Genomic DNA, 25295 nt, shown 5'->3' with positions numbered 1-25295 from the left:
GTGCCCTGTGGTAGGTCACTTGTGCCCCAGTGCTGGATAAATGATGACAGGATGGATGGATGGATGAATGAATGAATAAATGAATGTTTCTGTATGCTGTTGTAATAATGGATCCTGTCGGAGAGGCACAAGTAACAGCATTTAATGTAATTTAACCAGAGATCTGGAGAGAGAGGTAAGATGAAGAGGTTTGGATTATTTACTGCTGGTGTTATATGTCATAGTAGTTAAGAACAACATTTGTGACAAAAACGAATACGACACAATCTTTATGACATGACTAGTTTTATTTTCTAACTTCTATAAAGGTGCTTCACAAGAAATTCATATTGTATGATTGCTTGTCACACCCGCTGAGATTGGATTCTGCCTTTCAATTCCTCATTCAGCCTCCTTAGTCTAAAAAAAGAGGAAGAAACATACATATGCAGACAAGCGCATTATAGAGAGTATATGTAATATAAGTCACTGTACATTAAAGGTGTCACAAGGCGGGTGAGCATGACGGGAAGGGAAGCATGGGAGTCTGGGAATAAAGGGGTAAACTGGGCTTTATTGGAGGGATGACAGACAGGAGCACAGAATAACATCAGCCAGGCTGAGACGTCAGTGACAAGACTAGGGAAACATACTGGAACGCGGACTTAAATGCACAGGACTAATAAACCAACACGAAACAGCTGATGACAGGGGGATTCCGCATGAGGTAAATGAGGGGGCGTGGCACACGGGAGGAGCAGCACGATTGGGGTGTGACACAAGGGACTCATTCATAGTAAATAAACCCATAACTCCTTATGGTTATGAATATGATGTTGCACATCATCCGTTCTTCAGAATTTGGCCAAATCACATCTTACTGAAAAAACATAACATTATCGCATATTGACATACTAATAAATTTTTTTTTAGTGAATTAATGTTTAATGTTATATTTGTTATATTCTCAAGAAAAAACTCTAAGTACAAAAGACCCACTACTATTTGAAAGTGGCATCATCACCAGACTGAGAAGGCTATATCAGTGTTGAAGGCTGCCTTACTAAGTGAATGAAATTTTAACATGGTTATACCTTTCCAGCTTCACGGCTCTTGGCTCTCAACTTGTTGACCTGAGACTCAGCGATGTCGGCACGCTCCTGGGCTTCCTCCATCTCATGCTGCACCTTCCTGAACCTGGACAGGTGAGTGTTGGCCTGCTCTTCCTGTGGATGAGGAGAAAGGTGATTGTGAACTGTCTTCCAAAGTATATGATTTTAATGGAATTGTGGCAAAAGTTTTAAATGAACAAGGATTTTTCTCTTTATTCAAGTTAGTGTCAGTGTTGTCATGTAACAATACGAAAAGACATACAAACAACTTTGAAAATATAGATTGAGTACTTTAAAATAACGTGAAATTCTGATCAATTAACTGACTGCCGTGAAAGCAGTTCAAAGTCATACAAAATTCTCATAATTAGCTTTTTAACCTTATGTTCTAACAGCACTAAGATGTTGACTTACAGCTTCTTCAGCCTGTCTCTTGTAGGACTTCACTTTCATCTGGAGCTTGTCCACCAGATCCTGCAGTCTGGTCACGTTCTTCTTGTCTTCCTCAGTCTGTGAGAAATGAAAGTTTTCAGTGTAATCTGTGCTAATTCAGAGGAAAAAGATTAATAACTGATATAAATGCTTAGTATTTTCCAGTTAGAGCAACTTAGAGCTTTGTTGGTGTAAGGCTACAGCAGTACCCAGTAAGCTACTCTGAGGTAATATTTTCTCTACACTGTCTTTTGCACATATGTCTCTACGCTGTGAGAAAACAATGAGTACCAATTACCTTTGTTTGTCACTGGGGGTTTACCCTCAAGGGTCTGCCAATTATACCCTACTGTAGGTAAATGTACCTTTTTAACCTAACTCAAGGTACAGAAATGGACTCTGAGGAACATCGTCAAAGGAACACACAACATTAATGTACCCCAATGGTACAAAAATGTTCCTAGTCCATTTCTGTATCTTAAAAGGTACATTTACCTTTGATTATACATCATTAGTGACAAACAAAGGAACAAATTCATACCCTTTTTTTTTTTTCCTGATCGTATGCTGGACTAAGGTCTAAATAGTCCTTGATAGAAGAAATCAATTGTGCAAGTATGTTTTTTCAGGTGTGGGCAGTTCAAATTGAGTATTTTACTGATTTTTTTAATGTATTTCTATGTATGGTTTTCAGTACAGTTTTTTTCTATAAGTTTGGCTAAAATCTACCTGGTAGGTAAGCTCCTTGACCCTCCTCTCGTATTTACGGACACCTTTAATAGCTTCGGCTCCACGTCTCTGTTCAGCTTCAACTTCCCCTTCCAGCTCACGCACCTTAAATGAATTAAAAATGCATAAATTACTGCTTTTGCTATCGCTCAAGTTTTTTTTGGACAAAACCAGGTCCAATTTATCTCACCCTTGCTCCTTGCAACACATCTTTTCATTACAGCATAGATACTAACATAGAGTTTGTTTGATGGTCTAATTTACCAAAAAGCAAAAACAAAACTGCAAATGTTCAGTAAACAGTGAAAGTAATTTACCCTGGCTTCCAGTTTCTGGAGCTGTTTCTTTCCACCCTTCATGGCCAGGCTCTCAGCCTCATCCAGACGGTGCTGCAGGTCCTTCACTGTGACCTCGAGGTTCTTCTTCATCCTCTCCAGGTGGGCACTGGTGTCCTGCTCCTTCTTCAGCTCCTCTGCCATCATGGCTGCCTGAAAGGTTCATTCGTAATTGTTGTTTATTCAAATGATGTTGGTTCTGGGTATTCTACTGTTTTACAATCTTAAAGTAATTTTTGTTTTAATACACGACTCACATCAGTAATGGCCTTCTTGGCCTTCTCCTCTGCATTTCTGGCCTCCTGAATGGCATCGTCCACCTCACCCTGGACCTGAACAAGGTCAGTTTCAAGCTTCTTCTTGGTGTTAATCAGGCTGGTGTTCTGAAAGACATTGATATATTTTTTATATTAATACAAATGCAAATAACTGGAACAATGTCTCCAGGGAGATCATACATAACGTTTGATGTTTTAAACATACCTGGGAGTGCAGCAGTCCAACACGCTCACTGGCATCGACCAGCTCCTGCTCGGCCACTTTGCGGCCTCTCTCTGTCTGCTCCAGAGCAGCTCTCAGCTCCTCAATCTCAGCCAGCATCAGAGTGTTCCTGCGCTCCACCATGGCAACCTGCTCCTTCATGTCCTCCTGTCCCCTTATGGCTTCATCAAGGTGCAGTTGGGCATCCTGTTGGAAAACACATCTTCCATTATCTTCTTATTCAGAGATACACTCTTCCATTTTATTGTCAAGATAACTGTATACATACCTTAAGCTGTCCCTGGACATTTCTCAGTTGTTTCTGGGCCTCAGCAGCCTGACGGTTGGCATGGCTGAGCTGAATCTCCATTTCATTGAGGTCTCCCTCCATCTTCTTCTTGACCCTCAGGGCATCATTTCTGCTCCTGACTTCTGCATCCAAAGTGCTTTGCATGGAATCAATGATCCTCTGGCTGTTCCTCTTGATCTGCTCCATCTCCTCATCTTTCTCTGCCAGCTTTCTGTCAATTTCACCCTTGACTTGGTTGAGCTCTAGTTGCACTCGTAGGATTTTGGATTCCTCATGCTCCAGGGTGGCCTGTGAACAAAACAACACAGAGAATATAAATCATAATATTTAGAAGGTTGTCAAGAACGTTTTATAAAGACAATTACTTGATTAAAATTGATTACTTGATTATTTAAAAAATCATTTAAAATTCTGGTAATCAATCACTCGCCAATATGGTGGAAGGAAGATGGCACATAGAGTTTGAGGGTCCAAATAAAGAGTGACAATATCATTTGTATCAAAGCATTGTATATTAAAACTAAATGGGACAGTTGTCTGTCAGTACTACAAAGCATAAATATTGTAACACCACGACTACAATGCAAATAACTCCTCACTTTTGATGGACTCACCCAATTATGTGAGGTGAGCCATAGATATATGCCATTTAGCCTCTCGAAGAAGGCTGTCTTCGTCATCACATTGACTTAAATTATTTTACTTAATTTACTTTCTACTATTACTGTGTCAGAACAATCACTGAAAACTAAAGTTAACCCCATCGCTTAACCGTGTCTTTCATGTCATTTTAGGCTAAAAGATATGGGAATATTTCAAGTCTCTGATATATTTAGGAGTTGAAAATGAACTATATAGCCATATAAATTTTTTACCAATAGAGTCCATCAAATAAGTTGGTGGTGCTTTGAGTCATCAGACAAGGCAGTGCCGACAACTAAATCACTTGCTTCAAAATGGCGTCTGTGTCTCATTTTTAAGCAAGCTCTCCTGCAACATCTCTGCTCTAAAGCTCTTGTGACTGAAGGTGACTGTATCTGCACAAATGAGCATTGTTGAAAAGAAAACCATTACTGTCGCATGGAAACCGGAGCCACCGGCCAAAACCCACACGAACAGGGAGAACCTGTGAACAGAAAGGACCCAGGACCAAGCCCAGGACCTTCTTGCTGTGAGGCAGCAGTGGTAACCACTGTGCTGCCATCTAGTTTTAATCAATGTCTATGATTTAAAAAATCTAGGTATTAATTTGATCGGCAGTTTTGTAGTAAAAACTAGCATATATAGTATGCTAGTTTAGAATTAAGGTCGGGAAACGATGATTTAAAAAGTTTGGATGGAAATTCATATTAGTTTCTGGAGGTGTGTTTACCTCGGCTTCCTCTAGAGCAGTCTGGATTTCTGACTTTTCTGCCTCCACTGTCTTCTTGGCCTTCTCCAGCTCATGGATGGTCTTTCCACTCTCACCAATTTGTTCAGTCAGGTCTGAGATCTCCTCTATAAATAAACATAAAACAAGTCAAAGGATGTGTTTGAAGTGTACAGTTTACACCAATTTCCCATGCATTACTTAACACATATAATCTTTGATGTATTTTGAAGAGATTTGCTTCATGATCAGAATTTACAAAGCTGCTAAGTTCAAAGAGATCAATTGATGTGTAAAGGATGGATAAATAAGCTGGATGCTAGAACTGGATGGCCGTCGAATTTCATACGTGCAGGATATTTAAGTTTTACATTATTCATAAAAAAGTGACTGAACATACGCTGCAGGTTCTTGTTCTCTCTCTTCATGGTCTCCAGCTGGTCCAGAGTTTCCTCATAGGAGTTCTTCATCTTGAACAGTTCAGTGCTGAGAGAACGGGCCTCTTTCAGAGCCCCTTCCAGCTCTGCCTGACTTTCCTCATACTTCTGTTTCCATTCAGCCAGGACCTGGAAACATGAAACATACAAGACAGTGAGAATACCTGAGACGTGAGATGATGCTTTTAAGAAACTTTAAGATTGCAGGAAGTGAGACTGTGATGTGAAGACGCTAAGTTAATAATATTAAATAATATTAAAATGATGGTTTCTACCAACTACTTTATTACGAGGTTCTGTATGAGGTATCTGGTGTACTACAGAAAGAGAAATAGAGGTTTTACTTTGATAGAACTTTTAATAATATAAATTAAATGTCCTTACCTTATCAAAGTTTCTTTGCTTCTTGTCTAGATTGGCAGCTAATGCATTTGCTCGTTCTACATCGATCATTAGATCTTCCACCTCACCCTGCAGTCTCTGTTTGGTCTTCTCCAGAGAAGCACATTTGGCATTGACGGCCTCAATAGATTCCTCTGCATCCTGCAGACGCTGAGCAAGCTTTTTCCTGCGGAGAGTGAAATTTTAGTTTTGGTTGAATTATTTTGACATTAATTTATGTTAAGTCAAGATGTAGAATCAGTGTAGTTACTTGGCCTCCTCGAGCTCCTCAGTACGCTGGATGGCATCAGTCTCATATTTAGTCCTCCACTGAGCCACCTCACTGTTGGCCTTGGACATTCCACGCTGCAGTTCAGCCTTGGCCTCCTGCTCCTCCTCATATTGCTCTCTGAGGAGGTCACAGTCATGGCGGGCTGACTGTAGAGCGTGGGCCAGGGCATTCTTGGCCTAAAAGTCAAAAGGCTTAAATACAACTGAAAATACCTACAATAATAGCACAAGGATAATCATTTCACAATACGAATTTATAGAACTTGTCAGTCTGAATTTCAGTTCTCATCCCTTTAGCAAAATCTTTTAGTGTTCACATTTCAAATGATAAACTGTGCTTTTTTACCATTTAATAATAAATTTATTAATAAAATACTACACAGTCATCACAACATTTTCATGGTTACCTTGACTTCCTCTTCAATATGCCTCTTGAGCTCCTCAATCTGCTGTGTGTAGGCCTGTTTACCTCTAGTCAGCTGGGAAACAAGAGCCTCTTTTTCCTCAAGTTGACGACTGAATTCACCTAAATAAGTAAATAAAACAAAATCATAATATTTATGTTGCACTTCTCGTGATATTTATTGCTTAAACGATGTCTGTATTTTACCTACCATTCTCAGTATGGAGTCTTGCTCTCTGTGCACTCATGTCATTTAGCTGGCGAACATTTTCATCATTCTTTGACTTGAGTTCACTTAGTTGATCTTCAAGGGTGCGGCACATTTTCTCCAGGTTGGCCTGTCAGAAATGATTGTTTTATAAAAATGGGGGATGTCTTCAAATTAGCTTTCATTACCTTGAAGATCTTAGGTTCTACATACCTTTGATTTCGCAACAGCCTCCATGTTGCTGCTCAGGTCATCGATTTCCATTTTGTATTCACTCTTCTCCTTCTCCAGCTTCTGCTTGACACGCTGAAGGTTGTCGATTTGTTCCCCCAGCTCTGCTACACTGTCAGCCTGCTTCTTACGGAGGGCAGCAGCTGTAGCCTCATGCTGCAGGGTGGACTCTTCAAGATCACGGCGCAGCTTCTGGAACTCAGCCTCACGTTTCTTGTTCATCTCGATCTGAGCGGAGGTTGCACCACCAGCTTCCTCAAGCCTCTCACTGATCTCCTCAAGTTCCCTGGACAGATCAGCCCTCTGTTTCTCAACCTTGGCCCTGGCAGCACGTTCAGCCTCAATTTCTTCCTCCAGCTCCTCAATACGAGCCTAAAATACATGAGAGTGTGTAAGTCATAGTACTAGATTGCTCCACATTGTTCATTTGAAGTGTGAAGTTCTTACCTGGAGCTCTTTAATCTTCTTTTGAAGCTGAGCTCCAAGAGTCTGTTCATCTTCAATCCTGCTAAGAAGCTGACTGGTCTCAAATTCTCTCCTATAAATAAATAGAAGAATAAGTTAGAAATGTATATAATACTGCCCTGCGATGGGCTGGCCCCCTATCCTGGGTTGTTCCCTGCCTCGTGCCCATTGTTTCCGTGATAGGCTCCGGACCCCCCGCGACCCAGTAGGATAAGCGGTTTGGAAAATGGATGGATGGATGTATATAATACGTGTTTGCTTTTGTGTGAGGCCTGTTAATATATTTGAATGGTATCTTACTTCTTTATCTTCTCCTCTGACTGCTGCTTGTCATTCTCCAGGTCCATTATAGATTCCTGGGCAAGTTTCAGGTCTCCCTCAAGCTTTCTCTTGGCTCTCTCAAGGTCCATGCGTAGCTTTTTCTCTTGCTCTAGGGAACCTTCCAGCTTAAGAAATTTAAACAGGAAATTATGGAACTGCCGTCATGGAACTTCTATTCAAATTGTATAAAAAAAAAAATCTTAAAATATTTTTAAATAGCCAACTGACTCTATAGCGTGGTGCCACACAATAACTTATCATTTATTACAGTCTAATGTCGACAATTATACCGTTTCAATTTACTATATATAATACCACATGCAGTATCAGAGATATTCATGTCCTCTTCAGATTCACAAAGATACCTTAGGATATTAGGTTCAGGTTCTGCATAGATCCAACTTATTACCACTTATCAAATACCTGAAACTCTGCGGGCAACTGAGGATTCTACATGGGATGCAAGTGAATTGCAATGGACACACATGAAATAAAACACACATTAGACACACAGCATCACCCTCAAATGAAACACTGGTGGAATTCAACCTCCTAAATTTGAAAGTCAGAGACTATAGTGCTTTGAATAAGCCATTCCTGCTCTAATGCTTGGCTGCAAAAAGAGTCATTTTTTTGCTTTAATTACATCATCCACTTGCTGTTCAAGTTTGATCTTGGCTTTGGTCAGAGTGTTGACTTTGTCTTCCTCTGCTTGGAGATCATCCAGGGTCTGCTGATGTGCCTCTTGGAGGGCTTTCTTCTCCTTGGTCAACTTGGCAATGGTCTCATCCAGAGTGGCCATCTCCTCAGTCAGGTTTTTAACCTATGGGTAAAGCGTTTCATGCGTTGTTAAAAAGTTAAGAAGAGTTAAGAGTTGAGGAAATTATTCATAGATGTACAGTGATTAATGAATGATTAACCTTGTTTTCTGTGGCATGTTTCTCCTTCTCCACTTTAGCCAAGGTCAGCTCCAAGTCATCAATGTCTTTCTTCAGCTCAGAGCACTCATCCTCCAGTTTCCTCTTCTTGGCAGTCAACTCAGCATTGATTTCCTCCTCATCCTCCAGCCTCTCATTTGTCTCTTTGAGTTTTGCTTCAAGCTGGATTTTACTTTTGATGAGACCTTCACACCTCTCCTCTGCATCTGTGAGATTTTCAGTTTCCTAAGTATAAACAAAATTAATGTTATCTCAGGATCAATCTCTGTCTTGTCCTATTCTCTGTGGTTTTCTTCTTTGTTGTTGTAGCCCCTTTCTCAGGGCCTAGTGTTTGCTAGCTCCTAATGCTGCTATGTGGCAGGATGGGCTAAGCAGCTAGTTAAGAGCCATAAGAACTATAATCATGTCCTCCATTATGGATTTGAAGCTGGACAGAGGCTGGCCTCAACTGTGTTGGACACTTTGTGTTTTGTATGCATTGCTAATTATGGCCTTAAGTTTTGGATCCTTGTTATTGTACCTTGGTTAGTTATTCCTCTTTGCCACTAGGTTTGTAATTGTTTCACCTTTGTCCCCTGTATCTCGAGTGTAGCCCTATTCCCTACATTTAACTGTAACTACCCTCACCTATATATATATGCTGGCTCTTACTGTAATTTCTCAGTTGGTCATTGCATATGCTACCTGCTTGTGTATTAGTTGTGGATTTTCTATGTGTTTGCCCTTAGTTGGGTCCTGTTCTTTCCCTGATTTAAGCCCATGTGATTCCTTGTGTTTTGCTTTGGTTTAGTCCTTATCTGTGTGCTTGAGAGGTAAAGTGGGCAATCCCACATTTTTGACCCCTACCCCCTTTTTATTGAATATTTTCAATTGGACAAGTTGTTATTATCTAGGTCATACCCCTGTGCTACCTATGATATATATATAAATTATAGGGTATAGGCACACTGATTTTGTGAAAAACTTTGGAGCTCATTTTCTCAACACTTTGTTTTTGTGGGATAGCCCACTTTACCTCTCAAGGGCACATTTGCTGCCTTGCCTGTGTTTGGACACCTCCTGGTGTTTTTGTCTTGTTCCTTTTGAGTTTAGTCTATAATAAGTTTGCCTTTTTGGCTGTAAGCTGCACCATGGATTGTCATCTATCATGCCCTGCTGCATTATGTTACTTGTTAAGCTGTAAAATCAAAATGACTCTTCATTTAGCTGACTATTTTCATTTTTCTGTCACCTAATCAGATGATTTACGTACTGACTGCACTTGTAACTGCAGGTCATTCTTCTCCTGCAGCAGGGCAACCATTTTCTCCTCCAGCTCCTTCTTCTTAGCCAGTGCTTTTGCCAGGTCCTCTTTGGTCTTCTCAAACTCCACCTTCATGTTGGCCATTTCCTTCTCAGCTTCTGCGCTCTTCAGGAGTGGCTTGATCTTGAAGTACACTTTCATCCATGGCCAGGTTTTCACATTCATGAATGAACGGATGTTGTATTGGATGGTAAAAATAGACTCTCTGTCGCAGGAAAATTGTATAGTTAATTAGACAGAATTTTGCAATAAGTGGAATTGGATGAATTTTAATATGGTGAATTTTGTATGTTGCCCATGTAAATGTTACAATATATGGACAAACTGATGCCTCTTGTCAGTTGTCTAACTTATATCCTCGTTAGATAAAATGATTTTTACATGTAATGGAACAATTATGAACTTAATGAAATCAATTATTGTATCACTAATATACCTTCTTTCCATCATCTTCATAAACTCTCTTCTCATGAGGAAACCACGGCACAGAGCTTGAGTCATAGTGATCAAAATGGCCAGTTTGTCATCTCGCATTTCCTCTAAGAGACCCAGCAGACCAGCTTTGAAGAACACCTGTTATCATTTATAGGTGAATATTTAATCCAAAACAGGGTTACAGCTACTATAATTTGTGTCACAAGAACATTACAGCCTTTTACCTTGGTGTGGCCAAACTTGTACTGAGTGTGATCTACGTCAATTGAAGCCAAGAGCTTCTCTGAAGCCTTCTTGTTATCAATGAACTGTCCTTCCGGAATCACACTGGCATTCAAGACTTTGTATCTGTGGCAGTAATGGTTGAAAAGTTATAATTCTGCAAGTTAAGACTGTGATTTATGTTTTGCTGTTATTAGTTATACATCTATTTACCAATTATATTTCATTAGGAAATGTTTTTTATTGATAGAATAATCAATGAAAGAGAAGTATTTAAAATAACCTCTGCTTGAAGTCACCATAGATGATTCTGCTGGGGAAACCCTTTCTGCAGATCCTGATACCTTCCAGCACACCGTTACACCTCAGCTGATGGATAACCAGGAAGTTCTCCATCAGACCTGGAGGACAAATAAAAGTAAATGATTTATACATAAAATTAGAGTGAACCTAGCAAAACTCCTTAAGCAGTTGATATAATGCACAGAGCTGTACAAACCTGGTGTCTTTGATTCGTTTGGAATCAGGCAGCGCACAAAGTGAGGGTGAGTGCTCCTCAGATTGGTCATCAGCTTGCCCAGGTTCTCCTGTAGGATGAAAGGATATGTGTCATTATATTGAGGTGATTTAGCTAGACCATCTGGTTTTCTGCATTGGTCTGTGTCAGTGGATCTCAAACTCGGTCCTCGGGCCCAACTGCCCTGCTTGTTTTCCTGCTATCCCTGCCCCACACACAAGTCCTAGCTGTCTTTCAGCTTCTGATTGACTGAACACACCTGATCCAGGTAATCAGCAGTGTGTAGGGCAGGGATAGCTGGAAAACAAGCAGGGCAGTTGGGCCTGAGGACCGAGTTTGAGAACCACTGATCTATGTTTTTGATATTACTGTTTAAATCAAAAGTCAAAATACTCTGCAGTGCATTGATAGCTTAATCATTGAAATATATATTTAAACAGATAAACATACAAGAATTATCAGTATGAATGATTAAATGTATTGTATGTAAATGTATGATTACTTTATTTGTACCCAAAAGGAAATTTTTGTGTTGCAATAGCCTTTTACGTAAATGACAGGAATGCACAGACACGAGGTAGGCATAAGGATAGTCAGGGTAAACATAACATCAAATTACAAATTACAAAAATATGTAGGTACAAATACGTTAAATGGCTGCAACAGAGGGCTGAATTGAAAATATCACTCGTCACAACAGTCTGGTAGAAGATATGCAACATCTTGCTGCACACACTGAAAGATATATAAGCCTTAGATATACAGGTATATCTGCTAAGATATACAGGTATATTTGTATACCTTTCCTTTCATCCGTTCATCAGATGTAAGTAAATTATTAAAGCATGTACTTTACCCTGAACAGAGCAGACACAGTCTGGAAGGAGCCACCCTTCTTCTTGCCTCCCTTCTTGCCACCTCCACTAGCATCTATTCATAGTTAAACAGTTTACATTACAGTCTAATAAATTTTATGCTGTGATACCCTGTCATTTTAAATACTAGTATAATTTGTAATAATACCTTCTGCTGAAGCATGACTTGCATACAGGTGTGCCAGTAGTTTCATTGATGACTTCTGGTAGAGTTGCACGACAGAGTCATTCAGAGGATCCTTGTTCTTGTCCAGCCAGCCGATGATGTTGTAATCCACAGTGCCAGCATAGTGCACCAGGGAGAAGTGGGCCTCAGGTTTTCCTTTGACAGGCTTGGGTTTCTGGAAGGCAGCTGATTTACCCAGATGTTGGTCATACAGCTTGTTCTTGAAGCTGGTGTCTGTAGCCTTGGGGAACATGCACTCCTCTTCAAGGATGGAGAAGATGCCCATTGGCTGTTGGAGACACAACAGATTATTGACGCCAAATGAGGAGATAAGGGAGGAATTTATTTACATAGATTAATGTCCATATAACGTACCTTCTCAATAAGCTCAATGCAGGCAGCCAAGTCCATACCAAAGTCAATGAACTCCCACTCAATCCCCTCTTTCTTGTACTCCTCTTGTTCCAGCACAAACATGTGATGGTTGAAGAACTGTTGCAGTTTCTCATTGGTGAAGTTGATGCACAGTTGCTCCAATGTGTTGAACTGATGTTAAAAACAGTACATATTATTATATACAGCTAATTACAAATATAATAATAATAATAGATAGATTGTCATTACAGTAAAGAATAGATAACACTGAAAAATATCAACTCACATCAAAAATTTCAAAGCCAGCGATGTCCAGCACACCAATGAAGAACTGTCTTGGCTGCTTGGTGTCCAACATCTCGTTGATACGCACCACCATCCATAAGAACATTTTCTCATAGACTGATTTACACAGTGCCATGGTAGCATTGTTAACCTAGTTTACGAAAAAGAGAAGAGTGTTTCTATGAGAAATTTTCTAAGAAAAATGTATGTAATCTAATCAATTCGAAGCAAAAGTTACATTGAATGTGTTGAATACTCAGTGAATTTTCAAACATAAGTGATAAGATACATAAATCTGCATAAATCGAATTAATACAAAGACACAGAATTAAGAAATTTATTGAAAGTTCTACAATCTTTATTTTATCAAATGTTAAAAACAGGATCACTAACTAGTACGACTAGAAAGCATACATGTAAACTGTAGAAGTAAGATATTGTATAGGAGTCCAAATGTAAACTTAATAATTTTCGATTGTTTACCTGAGGTACAGTCTGCCCCTTGGTCACAAATTCATTTCCGACCTTCACTCTGGGGTAGCACAGAGCTTTGAGGAGGTCAGCAGAATTCAGACCCATGAGGTAGGCGATTTTATCGGCCACTAATGTCATGAACAATAATACATAATGGGTCAATTATAATACGATGTCATCGTTATATGATAACTATATTATCTTCAGAGAAATTCAGATTAAGACACATGCAGTTCTACTTGAGTGATCCAATAAAATCTAAAACAAATTTTCAAATTCACCCTCAGTGCCATCAGGTTCTGCCTGCTCCTCTCTCTGCTTCTGCTTGAACTTCATGTTCCCATGATGCAACACTGCTCCAGTCAGTTTGTAGATGCCCATTTTCTCCTCAGCACTGAAGCCCAAGATGTCAATGGCAGTCTGCATGATTCAGAATAAAAACACGATTTTAATTCCAAGAATGTTGTAATACTATGATTAAAAGAACATGATGTTCATTAACCATTTACTCACATCTGTGGCTATAAATTCTTCAATGTCATTGATACTTTTAACGGCAATCTCCCCTTGACTGATCATGTGGTAGTCGTATGGATTGGTAGTGATCAGAAGTGCCTCTGTAAAGATAAACAAAATATTTGCAGATGCAAACTGCTGGTACAAAACCCCAGTTCACCCCAGACACTGGGTACATACCAAGCAGCTCTGGTTTGTGGCCTGTCATAAGTTGATAGAAGATGTGGTAGCTTCTCTCAGCTGACAGCTGGAAAGTGACTCTTGACTTTTCCAGCAAATCTGTCAATAGGAATTTTCAACATGTTTCATTTATCATTTTGCGATGAATTTTAAAGTAAATCATTTGGGAGATGAGAACTTACAAGTTTCAATATCAGCTGAAGCCAGTTTCCCTGTTTGCCCAAAATGGATTCTGATGAATTTTCCCTGTAATGCAATAAGTATTGGAATATTAAGACATAAAATTTTGATGCTAATTCTGTAAGTATTTAACTAAGATAAATCTGAAGACTTACAAAACGAGAGGAGTTGTCATTCCTCACAGTCTTGGCATTACCATAAGCCTCCAGCAGAGGGTTCGCTGCAATGATTTGATCTTCCAGGGAACCCTACAGGAGACACTGGAGCATTGAGACTCTTGCTTCTGTATATATGTTCCTTATTCATAGTCCTTGCTTTTGTCTCTCACCTGCATTTTTCCAGGAACAGGCTCAGCTTTCTTCTGTCCAGAAACTGCGATTGTCGCAAAATACTGGATGACACGTTTGGTGTTTACAGTCTTTCCTGCACCGGATTCTCCACTGAGGAAAAACAGAGGGTTCACATCTGTTTGTGTTTCTTTGTATATTTTCATAAAGTGAACACGTCTCATACCAGTATGTAAACATTTATACGTACGTAATCAAGATTGACTGGTTTTCACGATCTGCAAGAAGAATTTGTTTCATATTAATTGTTTTTATACATAATATAACTGTACCTTCTGTCATACTGTAAAACTGTTATAATTAGTTACAATTATAAAGATTTTCATTAGCCATTGATTGCTCAGCATAAAAATGCCATTAGACCGTACAACCAAGGAATGATTCAGTGCATATGTGCAATATATCTTATTTATATCAATAACTATTTATATATTTATGTTTCTAGTGCAATATTTACTTATTGTCATATTCACCAACCAATATATTACCATTGTTATACTTATTTGTTTTACAGAGAAATTATTGAATGTTTACTGTGTCTTTTTCTGTGGTTGTCTACTGTGCCATCGGTAATCACAAACAGTTTGCTTCAGGATTATAAAGGTTTTCTTATTCTGATTTTTTACCTGTTAGCATGAACTGATAGGCATTATCAGAGATGGAGAAGATGTGGGGAGGAGCTTCAATTCTCTTCTTGCCCCTGTAGGCAGTTACAACAGCAGAATCGTACACTGGGAGCCACTTGTAGGGGTTCACAGTGACACAGAACAGCCCAGAGTAGGTCTGAAATATAAGAAGTAAATATTTACAGATGTTTATAACATTTTTACATGAAGGTAGTTACAAGGAGGTAAAATGAGAAAACCTACGTAGATCATCCAGGCTGCGTAACGCTCTTTGAGGTTGTACAGCACAGCGGGCTCATTGAGGTGGGTCATCATGGCCATGTCCTCAATTTTATCGTACTTTGGAGGGTTCATGGGGTGAATGTCACCCTCCTTAACTGTCAAGGCCTGTGAAATTAAACAGTGTTTGAAAACAGTGCTTTCATACTGTGGTCACCTTGATGCAGGCAGAATACTATTTGAAGAATGATTATTATCTCATTATCTGTTATTCTAATCATTATTGTTTACTCTGATGTTTAGATGCACTTACTTCACCATCCAGAGTCTTAACGTTGGCTTTGCCCCCGTCTTTACTAATAAGAACCCCTTTGAGGTACATCTCCTTAGGGTCTGGTACAAAATAGGCCGTTTTGGCATCAAAGGGTTTGTTCTGGGCCTCAATCCTCTCTTTCTCTGGCTTCCGGAGGTAAACGGCCGCCGGACCAAAACACTCCATGTCCGAATCCCCCATGATGGCGGTTTACTGAGGGAGAAATTCATAGATAATGCATATTGATGTGTTCATATATGAATACATTTTGGTTAGGATCAAATGTTTTAAAATAAGCAATATTGTTTCAGATAACATGTAGCTACAATAAATAATGAATTGTACAATGATCAACAATTATTTACCTTGTTTTTAGCTGATACAGAAAGGTGAAAGATGGTTTACTTTTGAGTGCTGAAAAAAAAATCGAATTAAACTTTCAGTAAATTCAAAACCCTTAATGCTCACAACATGTTTGCATCTAGTCATATGACTACATGTTTCACATACCCCTTTTTAACGCAATTAGAAATCATCCTGTGCTATTGCTACAGAACACTATTAAACCGACTCACCTTTACAGGGTTAGTGGCAACCGCTTGAGTTGGGTATGGCAGCTTCTTTTATAGAGAGATTGGTGCTCGCTCAGCAGAAATAACCTTCTGTATTTGGTCATGTGTTCTTGACCTCTAACCAATTATCGTCAGTCTGTCTTACAGTATTTTTATCATCTCAGGCATTTTCATATGCTTTAAAAAAAATTAGTCTTTTGTGAAAATGAACGTCTTGCGGCTACGATGAAGATCTAAAAAGGATATTATTGAAACTGTTAACCAAAATTGTGATTGATCTCCAATAGATTGTCTTGGGGTTTGGCAGTAATAATGAGAGTGATGTAGCTGTGGAGAAGCACGCAAATGTCACTGGTATACTGTTGCAAGACTGGTGGTAGCCTCATGCCTTTCTGAAGAAGTAAAATTAGGAGTGAAGTAATAGCATGTCAAAATTCATCCTCACCAGAAACAACTAAACAACACAGAAACAGGTAGGCTTTATTAGCTACTATTTCCAAGCCACTAGCCTTCCTTTTTATTTTATTTGCCTATGTTTTCTTACGCTGTTTGCTATGGTAAAGTTATGATTTCCTATTTATTTGTTTGTATGTTTGTTGATATAATCCCAGAGAATTTGTTATTCTTTTGGCATATATAACTGGTGCTAAATATTTTGCATCGGCAATCAAGAACCTTACCTCAAAAGTAGGCTCCATTTATGATGCTTTATTGTCAACTTAATAATTATAATACTTAAAATATGGTATATTTGACATCCTGCTCAGTCTGTATTGTCTTTTTATATTAAGCAGAATAAGGGCCTTGTTTTGGTGTCACCATGGCTGAGTGGTTCGCTCCTTTGCCTCTTGCTTCCAAAACTGACTGGGGTTTGAATCTAACCTCTTCTCTGTGTGTGGAGTTTGCATGTTTCTCCTATAATCCAAACAGTGGTGGTTGTAAACCATTTAACACGGGGGGGGGGGGAGACATATTGGGGCCAGTTGTTCTGTTAGGGGGCCAGATACATTTACTTACTGTCCTCCAACTATTAGTCACATTACATTGCCAGGATTACGAAGCAAAAAACAATTTTGAAAATCAATGTTATTTATGCAATGCTTTGCGGTCACATTTTGCAGTTTTTGAAAATATGTAACTCACTGATTTCTTGTTTAGACTGTCTCGCTTCCACAAACTTGATTATTTTTTTCTATTGTTAACTTTGATATCCACCGACTGAAGCGAATCAACCACCTGGTGCTCCAGTCCATCAAAAAAAAAGTGCTTATGTTTATTTCGCCTATTCCCATATATAAATGTAATTAATAATAATAGTAATAGTAATATATTTATTTCTGACCCAAGTAGCATACGTATTTAGGGGGGGCTACTTGGGGGGGCCATGCGTGCCCCCCCTCAGAACCACCCCTGAGGTCAAAAACATGCCCTTAGGTTAATGGGCATTTTTAAATTGCTTATGGTTGGTGTACGTGCCCTATGATAGTCTGGCATCCTGTTCAGGGTGATTTCTGGCCCTGTGCCCTAGGCTGCCTGGGATAGGCTAGAGGCCGGCCTATGACCCTGACCCAGATAAGTAGTCAGATAATGGGTGGACGGAGTGGACGAGTCATGTTTTTCTTCATAGACCTGCTGCTAGAGCTATTTTTAGCAAAAAACTACTTTTGACACCAAAATAGGCATTTGCGGGCCCAGGAAGCTGGAAGCATCGCAATGCAGCAGTGGAGGGTCTTGATTTGGTTCAACATGTTTTCTTCACCATGTTCTCAACACATGGGCACGTGTGAGTGTGGTGACAGCCAAAGGAACTCTACACCCAAGGACGCCTGGTTCCACCAGTCAAACATAATGATGTAGAGTGGGTTTGTCAACTATGGCTTTGCTTCACCCACTAAATTGGATGGTAAAGTGAGAGCGTCTTTACTGGTTGGGTAGAAGCTACTTAATTGGGAGGGGGACAAAACTCCTAAGGGACTGGGTACGATTGTTGTACAGAACTACTTTGATAAAAAAAAAATAAATAAAAAGCACGACACTGCAAAATAGCTATCAGAGTAAATAGGCTGAACTGCAGCGTCTATTCAGTGATACTTCTTCTATCCTATATTCTTATGCTGGCTCATCTGCATCTTTTGATGATCCAAAAGAACAGCGTTTTATGCTGTCGTTAGGTTTGAGCAGCACTAGGATTTATCTTCCAAGACCTCACAGAATACTAGATATTAGTATTCTAGTATTTCTATATATACTAGAAAATTTAAGGTAAAAGCCTAAATGGCCCTTGCAAATCTGAGACGGTTTTGGGGCGTCGGTGCTCAGAGGATGAAAAAGAGGCACTTGGTACCATTAAAGCCCATGCACAAGTTCACATTAAACAGTTCAACCAAGAGAAGCAGATGCTCAGGCCTCCCCAGCCCCCCCCCCACCAATTCTCAACACATTACACATTAACCTTAAATATGCCTGCGACCCTGATCAGGCTAAGCAGTTAGAAGATGGAAGGACTTATATGTAAAAATATAATAGAGGAAAAAAATAACAAATTACATTGTACTTAATTTAGGACACTATTGCTTGTTGATATCCAGTAATTCCTTAGAAAAAACTTGTATATGAAGAAAAATTTTTCAGTAGGCAGAACATCTGCTACTGTGAAATCAGAATGTAACATTTTGACGGTTCCTATTGATCTGCCATGAGGCTGAAAGGCGAACTGAACTCCCAACGTCCTAACATTGCTGTATGACCTCCCTACAAGGATTATTGCGAAGTATTTGTCATGTAGTTAACAAGGTATCAAGTTGTCCGATTTAAATCCAAGATATGAGGTAATAGGCCGTTTTCCATTTGAAGGATGGCATTAATTGGACAAAGTAGATTGGATGGTAAAAAAAGTCTAAAGGAGATGCACATGTGGAAGATGTCTGCTCATGCAGTCAATAAAATGTGACATTTGATATGCTAACCTTAAGACGGTGTTCTTATTTGGAGTAAAAGCAAAAATAGCTGCTTGCTCAGCTCCTCTGTCAGAGCATTGCTATTTGTCATGAACAACATTGAGACTTATTGTGAAGCTGGCATCTGACCATCCTTTGATGTCTATCTGATCTTGAATCTCCTTCGATGAACAAATGTCAGACAGTGAGCAGTAGGTGTAGAAGAATATCTTATTATACCAAGGAAGGTCCTGTTGAATATTGTTTTTCTTTTCATTTTTCCTTTTCGTTTGCAAGGATTGTTTTGTTCGATTGAAATTATTTGGATTATTTGTCATTTTAGCCGACAAATTAATTTATGTGTTAAATTGCAGACTGTTATTTAAATTCAATTTGCAATATGAAATATATTTGTATTAGCCATATTGTTTGATTTATTGATTTAAAAAAAAAATTTGATTCTATGAATATTTGTTGCACCTGTTTTAGGTCTGCAATCAAAGTCTAATAATGTATACCTCATCTACTAATGATACTAATCAGTGAATTTAGGACTGTGCTTGTCCTCTTCATCAGATTAGGTAGTAATTGTTTGCTTTTCTTTTTTCAGAAGCAGAATATTTGATAATTGAAGCAAGGATTCAAGGACAAACTGTCATAAAGTGTTCCCAAAAATCAAGGTAAGGCAGTTTGAAAAATTATTTGCTGATTAATAATAAAATGACTTCAGTTCAATTCAGTTATTAAGTAAATAAATCACGATTAAATCACTGTTAGAAAGCACGGTATATGGCTGGCTAATGTTTTGTCAGTAATGGATTAGGAGTCGCGCAGTGGGCTTATTTCTCTAGGGTTTTGGGGTTTCTATTCTATTCTATTATAGTCTATGAATAGAACAAAGGATATGTAATATGAACTGAGCATATGTGCAAAATGCAATAGAGCAAAGACCATTTCAGCAGAATACAGTGAGCCAGTGAGAGTTAGTAGGTAGGGTGAGGTTTGTTGAGATGTTCTTGGGAGAGAAGGGTCTTTGAAGGTTGTGAGGAATTTTGCAGATTGGATGCTGTTAGCATGTGTGTCCTTGGGCTGCTTGGTCCTCACTGACTGGTCGACTGATTTTAGATGTTTATTATGAAGTTTTTTATTTGAAGGCTATTTTAAAGCTTTAAAATAGTAGATATTCCTTTGCACGAGCGGCCAAAATGAGGTTTCTCCAAAGCATTGCTGGGTTTACTCTTAGTGGCAGACCTAGGAGTTTGGAGATCTGGAGGATTCTCAAAATAGAGCTGCTGTTCCTTCTGATGGAGAGGAGTTAGTTGAGGTAGTTTGGGCATCTCATAAGTATGCCACCTGGCTGGCTTATGAGGGAGCTGTTCCAAGTATGGAGCACTGGACAGAGGCCCCAGGACAGACCAAGGACCTTTGCCAGGGATTATATCTCCCAGTTGGCTTGGAAGTGCTAGAGTTGCCTTGTAAACAGAAGTCTGTTCTTAATTCCAAGACATACTGCCACCATGCCCATCACCAGGAAAACAGGTTTGAAGATGGGTAGATATTTGACAAATTATTATGTCCAAAAGGTGAATAGTACGACAAAAATGATAACTGAAATTATAGCCTAACAAAAGCTTTCAAATGAGTTCTTCTTCTTCTTATCATTATTGTTGTTATTAGTAACAAGAATAACAACAATAAAACAAAACAACAACAAAACACTTATCCAGATTAGGGTTGTGTAAAGTCTGGAGACTATCCAAAGAGAAGACAGGGCAGAGTACTGCAAATTCTTTGATGAAAATATGATGTAGAGACAAGTTAATGAACCAGTGATTGAGCACATCTGTTGGGGATATAAGCAGGCAATTTTATTGACCAATTTTTTTCAGAAGCAGATTTCACAAGAATTTCATATTGTATGATTTCTCGCTACATTGTGTCATATTGGTTTTGTACTTCAGTCATCCTTCCTTGCCCTTGAAAGAAATGAAAAGCTCAGTTAGGAAACTTTTTAGTTGTTTTTTTTTTGGTATTTTTTTTAATTTAGAATTTAAAATACTACAATATATTCAATTCTTCCTTATTTAAATGTTGTCAATGTTAGAATTTGTTGGTAAGTGCCTCCATTATATTCAACATATACCTTTCCAGCTTCGCGGCTCTTGGCTCTCAGCTTGTTGACCTGAGACTCAGCGATGTCGGCACGCTCCTGGGCTTCCTCCATCTCATGCTGCACCTTCCTGAACCTGGACAGGTGAGTGTTGGCCTGCTCCTCCTGTACAGCGGTCAAAGACCTCATCAGTACAATGATTAAAATGAATAATCACATTGCTTTTTGCTTTTTCTGCCTTTGATATGCTGAAATGACAAAATTTATGTATGAGATCCCAGAAAAATATTTTCTCTGTTGAAGAAATAGATTATTGAATATTTTTTTTATGTTTACCAATAGCTCACATGACACAACAGAATTAGCAATATTTGAGGAGAATTTGACTTACAGCTTCCTCAGCCTGTCTCTTGTAGGCCTTCACTTTCAGCTGCAGCTTGTCCACCAGATCCTGCAGTCTGGTCACATTCTTCTTGTCCTCCTCAGTCTACAGAAAGTATAGATTATTAGATACCTGCAGTCCTCACTGTACTGTCTGCCATGTTTCTGTAAAAATTAATATAAAGGTTGATATAAACATATATAAAAATCTACCTGGTAGGTAAGCTCCTTGACCCTCCTCTCGTATTTACGGACACCTTTAATAGCTTCAGCTCCACGTTTCTGTTCAGCTTCAACCTCAGATTCCAGCTCACGTACCTTAAATACAGGAATTTAGCTGTCACTCACAGCTGTCATTCACAGTCTGAAATTTGTAGTCATAAATGTGAATGTAGTCAATATGTTGTTTATTTTTACAGAATATATTATCCGTAAAGGTTCACAAAAATAACAGAGTGATAGGTCAGCATTGCACAATTAATAGTTATAACAGTGATACTACACCATGATATTCAACATAATCAATTAGGTGAACAGCTAATCAAAGATGTGAACAGCTGTACAGCCCTCTGCATGTACTACTGGCAGGGGTGTAGCATTGCATGAATATATTCCAAAAAACCGCGGGCATAACGCTGGGTTGAGCATGGAGGGGAGGGGGAGGGATTGAGGTCTCCACCCATCGAAGGGGGCCCGGGGGGTTGTATCGGTTGCTTTTTTTATTGGGGGGTTACAACGCCCACAACCCCCACCCCCCTCCATAATTTGTGCTCATGCAATGAACAGAGAACTTTTAAAAATATATTTCTTCTATAGTTTCATAGACTTTGGCTGGGATATAAGACCATTCTTCCATTAAATTGTGCTATTTGGTGTTTTGTTGGTTGATGATAGTGGAAAATGCTTTCTCTAGTGTCTCTTTGGGTCACCTGAAGACCTGTCATAGACTCTCATAATTGTCAGCTGTGCTGAAATAGGGGAGACGAAAGCATACAGTTAACACTGTTTTCATGCTCAGCAGTCCATTCAGGGATCACTGATAATGAGAACTTCAACTAATTCCAATAGGATACAAAATGCTTCATCACATGATGGGAGTGAACACTGAAAAATTAGAATTTTAATGAAAAAAATTTATCCAGTGGCTCACCCTGGCTTCCAGTTTCTGGAGCTGTTTCTTTCCACCCTTCATGGCCAGGCTCTCAGCCTCATCCAGACGGTGCTGCAGGTCCTTCACTGTGACCTCGAGGTTCTTCTTCATCCTCTCCAGGTGGGCACTGGTGTCCTGCTCCTTCTTCAGCTCCTCTGCCATCATGGCTGCCTGAAGGGTTCATTCGCAATTGTTGTTTATTCAAATGATGTTGGTTCTGGGTATTCTGCTGTTTTACGGTCTCAGAGTAATTTTTGTTTTAATACACGGCTCACATCAGTAATGGCCTTCTTGGCCTTCTCCTCTGCATTTCTGGCCTCCTGAATGGCATCGTCCACCTCACCCTGGACCTGAACAAGGTCAGTTTCAAGCTTCTTCTTGGTGTTAATCAGGCTGGTGTTCTGAAAGACATTGATATATTTTTAATATTAATACAAATGCAAATAACTGGAACAATGTCTCCAGGGAGATCATACATAACGTTTGATGTTTTAAACATACCTGGGAGTGCAGCAGTCCAACACGCTCACTGGCATCGACCAGCTCCTGCTCGGCCACTTTGCGGCCTCTCTCTGTCTGCTCCAGAGCAGCCCTCAGCTCCTCAGTCTCAGCCAGCATCAGAGTGTTCCTGCGCTCCACCATGGCAACCTGCTCCTTCATGTCCTCCTGTCCCCTTATGGCTTCATCAAGGTGCAGTTGGGCATCCTGTAGAATAACATGACTTCCATTATCTTCTTATTCAGAGATACACTCTTCCCTTTTATTGTCAGGATAACTGTATACATACCTTAAGCTGTCCCTGGACATTTCTCAGTTGTTTCTGGGACTCAGCAGCCTGACGGTTGGCATGGCTGAGCTGAATCTCCATTTCATTGAGGTCTCCCTCCATCTTCTTCTTGACCCTCAGAGCATCATTTCTGCTCCTGACTTCTGCATCCAAAGTGCTCTGCATGGAATCAATGACCCTCTGGCTGTTCCTCTTGATCTGCTCCATCTCCTCATCTTTCTCAGCCAGCTTTCTGTCAATTTCACCCTTGACCTGATTGAGCTCCAACTGGACACGTAGGATCTTGGATTCCTCATGCTCCAGGGTGGCCTGTGAACAAAACAACACAGAGAATATAAATCATAATATTTAGAAGGTTTAGAATGCTCCAGTGTGCCCTGTGAAGGTAAATGATAAATAATACCATGTACCCCAGCATTATTTTTGTTATTTCCTGTTATTACTGTTTTATGGTCATGGTTACATTGGCGCCCCATCCTGGGTTGTTCCCTGCCTTGCACCCATTGCCTCCGTGAACCAGACCCCCCACGACCCTGAATAGAATAAGCAGTTTCAGAAAATAGATGGATGGATGAATGTGATTACCTCGGCTTCCTCTAGAGCAGCCTGCATTTCTGACTTTTCTGCCTCCACTATCTTCTTGGCCTTCTCAAGCTCATGAATGGTCTTTCCACTCTCACTGATTTGTTCAGTCAGGTCTGAGATCTCCTCTGAAAAATTAAACAAGACATATTGTAGGGAGTAGTTTATGATCATTGTAATAGAATGACATGAGTCTGTTTCAAATTTATGATTAATTCATTTAATCTAAAGATCGGGACTTCAGTCCGAGATTCAGTATTATTAATCTCATGTTCCTGAAATTCGAGTCCATCAGAATGGAAGAATGCAAACATACGCTGCAGGTTCTTGTTCTCTCTCTTCATGGTCTCCAGGTGGTCCAGAGTTTCCTCATAGGAGTTCTTCATCTTGAACAGTTCAGTGCTGAGAGAACGAGCCTCTTTCAGAGCCCCTTCCAGCTCTGCCTGATTTTCCTCATACTTCTGTTTCCATTCTGCCAGGACCTAGAAAATATTGAACACAAAATGAAGTTGAAGGCAGGTAGTTAGCATTAGAAGTAAATTTCTCCTTCGTGTCTATGCTGGCAAACTGGCAGGGAATTCTCTCAATATATTTGTTTACCTTGTCAAAGTTTCTCTGCTTCTTATCCAGATTAGCAGCCAAAGAGTTAGCCCTCTCTACATCGATCATGAGGTCCTCCACCTCGCCCTGCAGTCTCTGTTTGGTCTTCTCCAGAGAAGCACATTTGGCATTGACGGCCTCAATAGTTTCCTCTGCATCCTGTAGACGCTGAGCAAGCTTTTTCCTGTAGTGAAATTTTCACATCATTCAAATTATGACTTTGACATAAATTAATGAAGTTGAGTGAAGTTGTTAAATCAGTGTAGTTACTTGGCCTCCTCGAGCTCCTCAGTACGCTGGATGGCATCAGTCTCATATTTGTTCCTCCACTGAGCCACCTCACTGTTGGCCTTGGACATTCCACGCTGCAGTTCAGCCTTGGCCTCCTGCTCCTCCTCATATTGCTCTCTGAGGAGGTCACAGTCATGGCGGGCTGACTGTAGAGCGTGGGCCAGGGCGTTCTTGGCCTAAAACATATATTTCAGTGGTACTTAATGTTTTATTACTAAACTGTTGTGATCATCACAACATCTGTTCCTAGTGAAATGCCCCATTTTTCCTGCTTACCTTGACTTCCTCTTCGATGTGTCTTTTGAGCTCCTCAATCTGCTGTGTGTAAGCCTGTTTACCTCTAGTCAGCTGGGAAACAAGAGCTTCTTTCTCCTCCAGTTGGCGACCAAATTCACCTAAATATACAAATGAAACAAAATCATAATACTTTGC

At 39.7% G+C, this 25295-nt stretch overlaps 1 protein-coding gene and 1 pseudogene across 1 annotated transcript; both read right to left on the bottom strand.

Annotated features, from left to right (window-relative positions):
- Nucleotides 1–268: 268 nt before the first annotated feature.
- The window catches only part of LOC125747754 (uncharacterized), a 55445-nt pseudogene continuing 30418 nt past the window's right edge, over nt 269–25295 (bottom strand).
- On the bottom strand, nt 7459–16068 carry LOC125747562 (myosin heavy chain, fast skeletal muscle). The gene is made up of 25 exons (XM_049022919.1): nt 16030–16068; nt 15820–15868; nt 15455–15667; nt 15166–15309; nt 14923–15079; nt 14487–14514; nt 14278–14389; nt 14105–14197; nt 13952–14015; nt 13770–13868; nt 13587–13690; nt 13355–13493; nt 13083–13201; nt 12601–12750; nt 12315–12485; nt 11922–12228; nt 11755–11828; nt 10881–10968; nt 10665–10782; nt 10384–10507; nt 10161–10297; nt 9674–9929; nt 8404–8646; nt 8130–8306; nt 7459–7608 (listed from the first exon to the last, which is right to left on the bottom strand). Exons 3-25 carry the CDS (start codon nt 15653–15655, stop codon nt 7459–7461), a joined length of 3255 nt encoding a protein of 1084 aa, XP_048878876.1. The 5' UTR covers nt 15656–15667; nt 15820–15868; nt 16030–16068.

The sequence above is a fragment of the Brienomyrus brachyistius genome, chromosome 8 (genome assembly GCF_023856365.1).
Source record: "Brienomyrus brachyistius isolate T26 chromosome 8, BBRACH_0.4, whole genome shotgun sequence".
In the NCBI taxonomy this organism is placed as follows: Eukaryota; Metazoa; Chordata; class Actinopteri; order Osteoglossiformes; family Mormyridae; genus Brienomyrus; species Brienomyrus brachyistius.
The sequence above is the reverse complement of the archived record's forward strand: the minus strand, read 5'-3'. Positions and strand labels throughout refer to the sequence as shown.

What these genes read in the sequence shown, in the direction of transcription:
- LOC125747562 (XM_049022919.1), bottom strand. Translation starts at nt 15,655, where the DNA reads ATGGGGGATTCGGACATGGAGTGTTTTGGTCCGGCGGCCGTTTACCTC. An exon ending in AGGGGCAGACTGTACCTCAG is followed by an intron (nt 12,751 to 13,082) that starts GTAAACAATCGA and finishes TTCGTAAACTAG; the next exon opens with GTTAACAATGCTACCATGGC. An exon ending in CTGTGTCTGCTCTGTTCAGG is followed by an intron (nt 10,969 to 11,754) that starts GTAAAGTACATG and finishes TTCATCCTACAG; the next exon opens with GAGAACCTGGGCAAGCTGAT.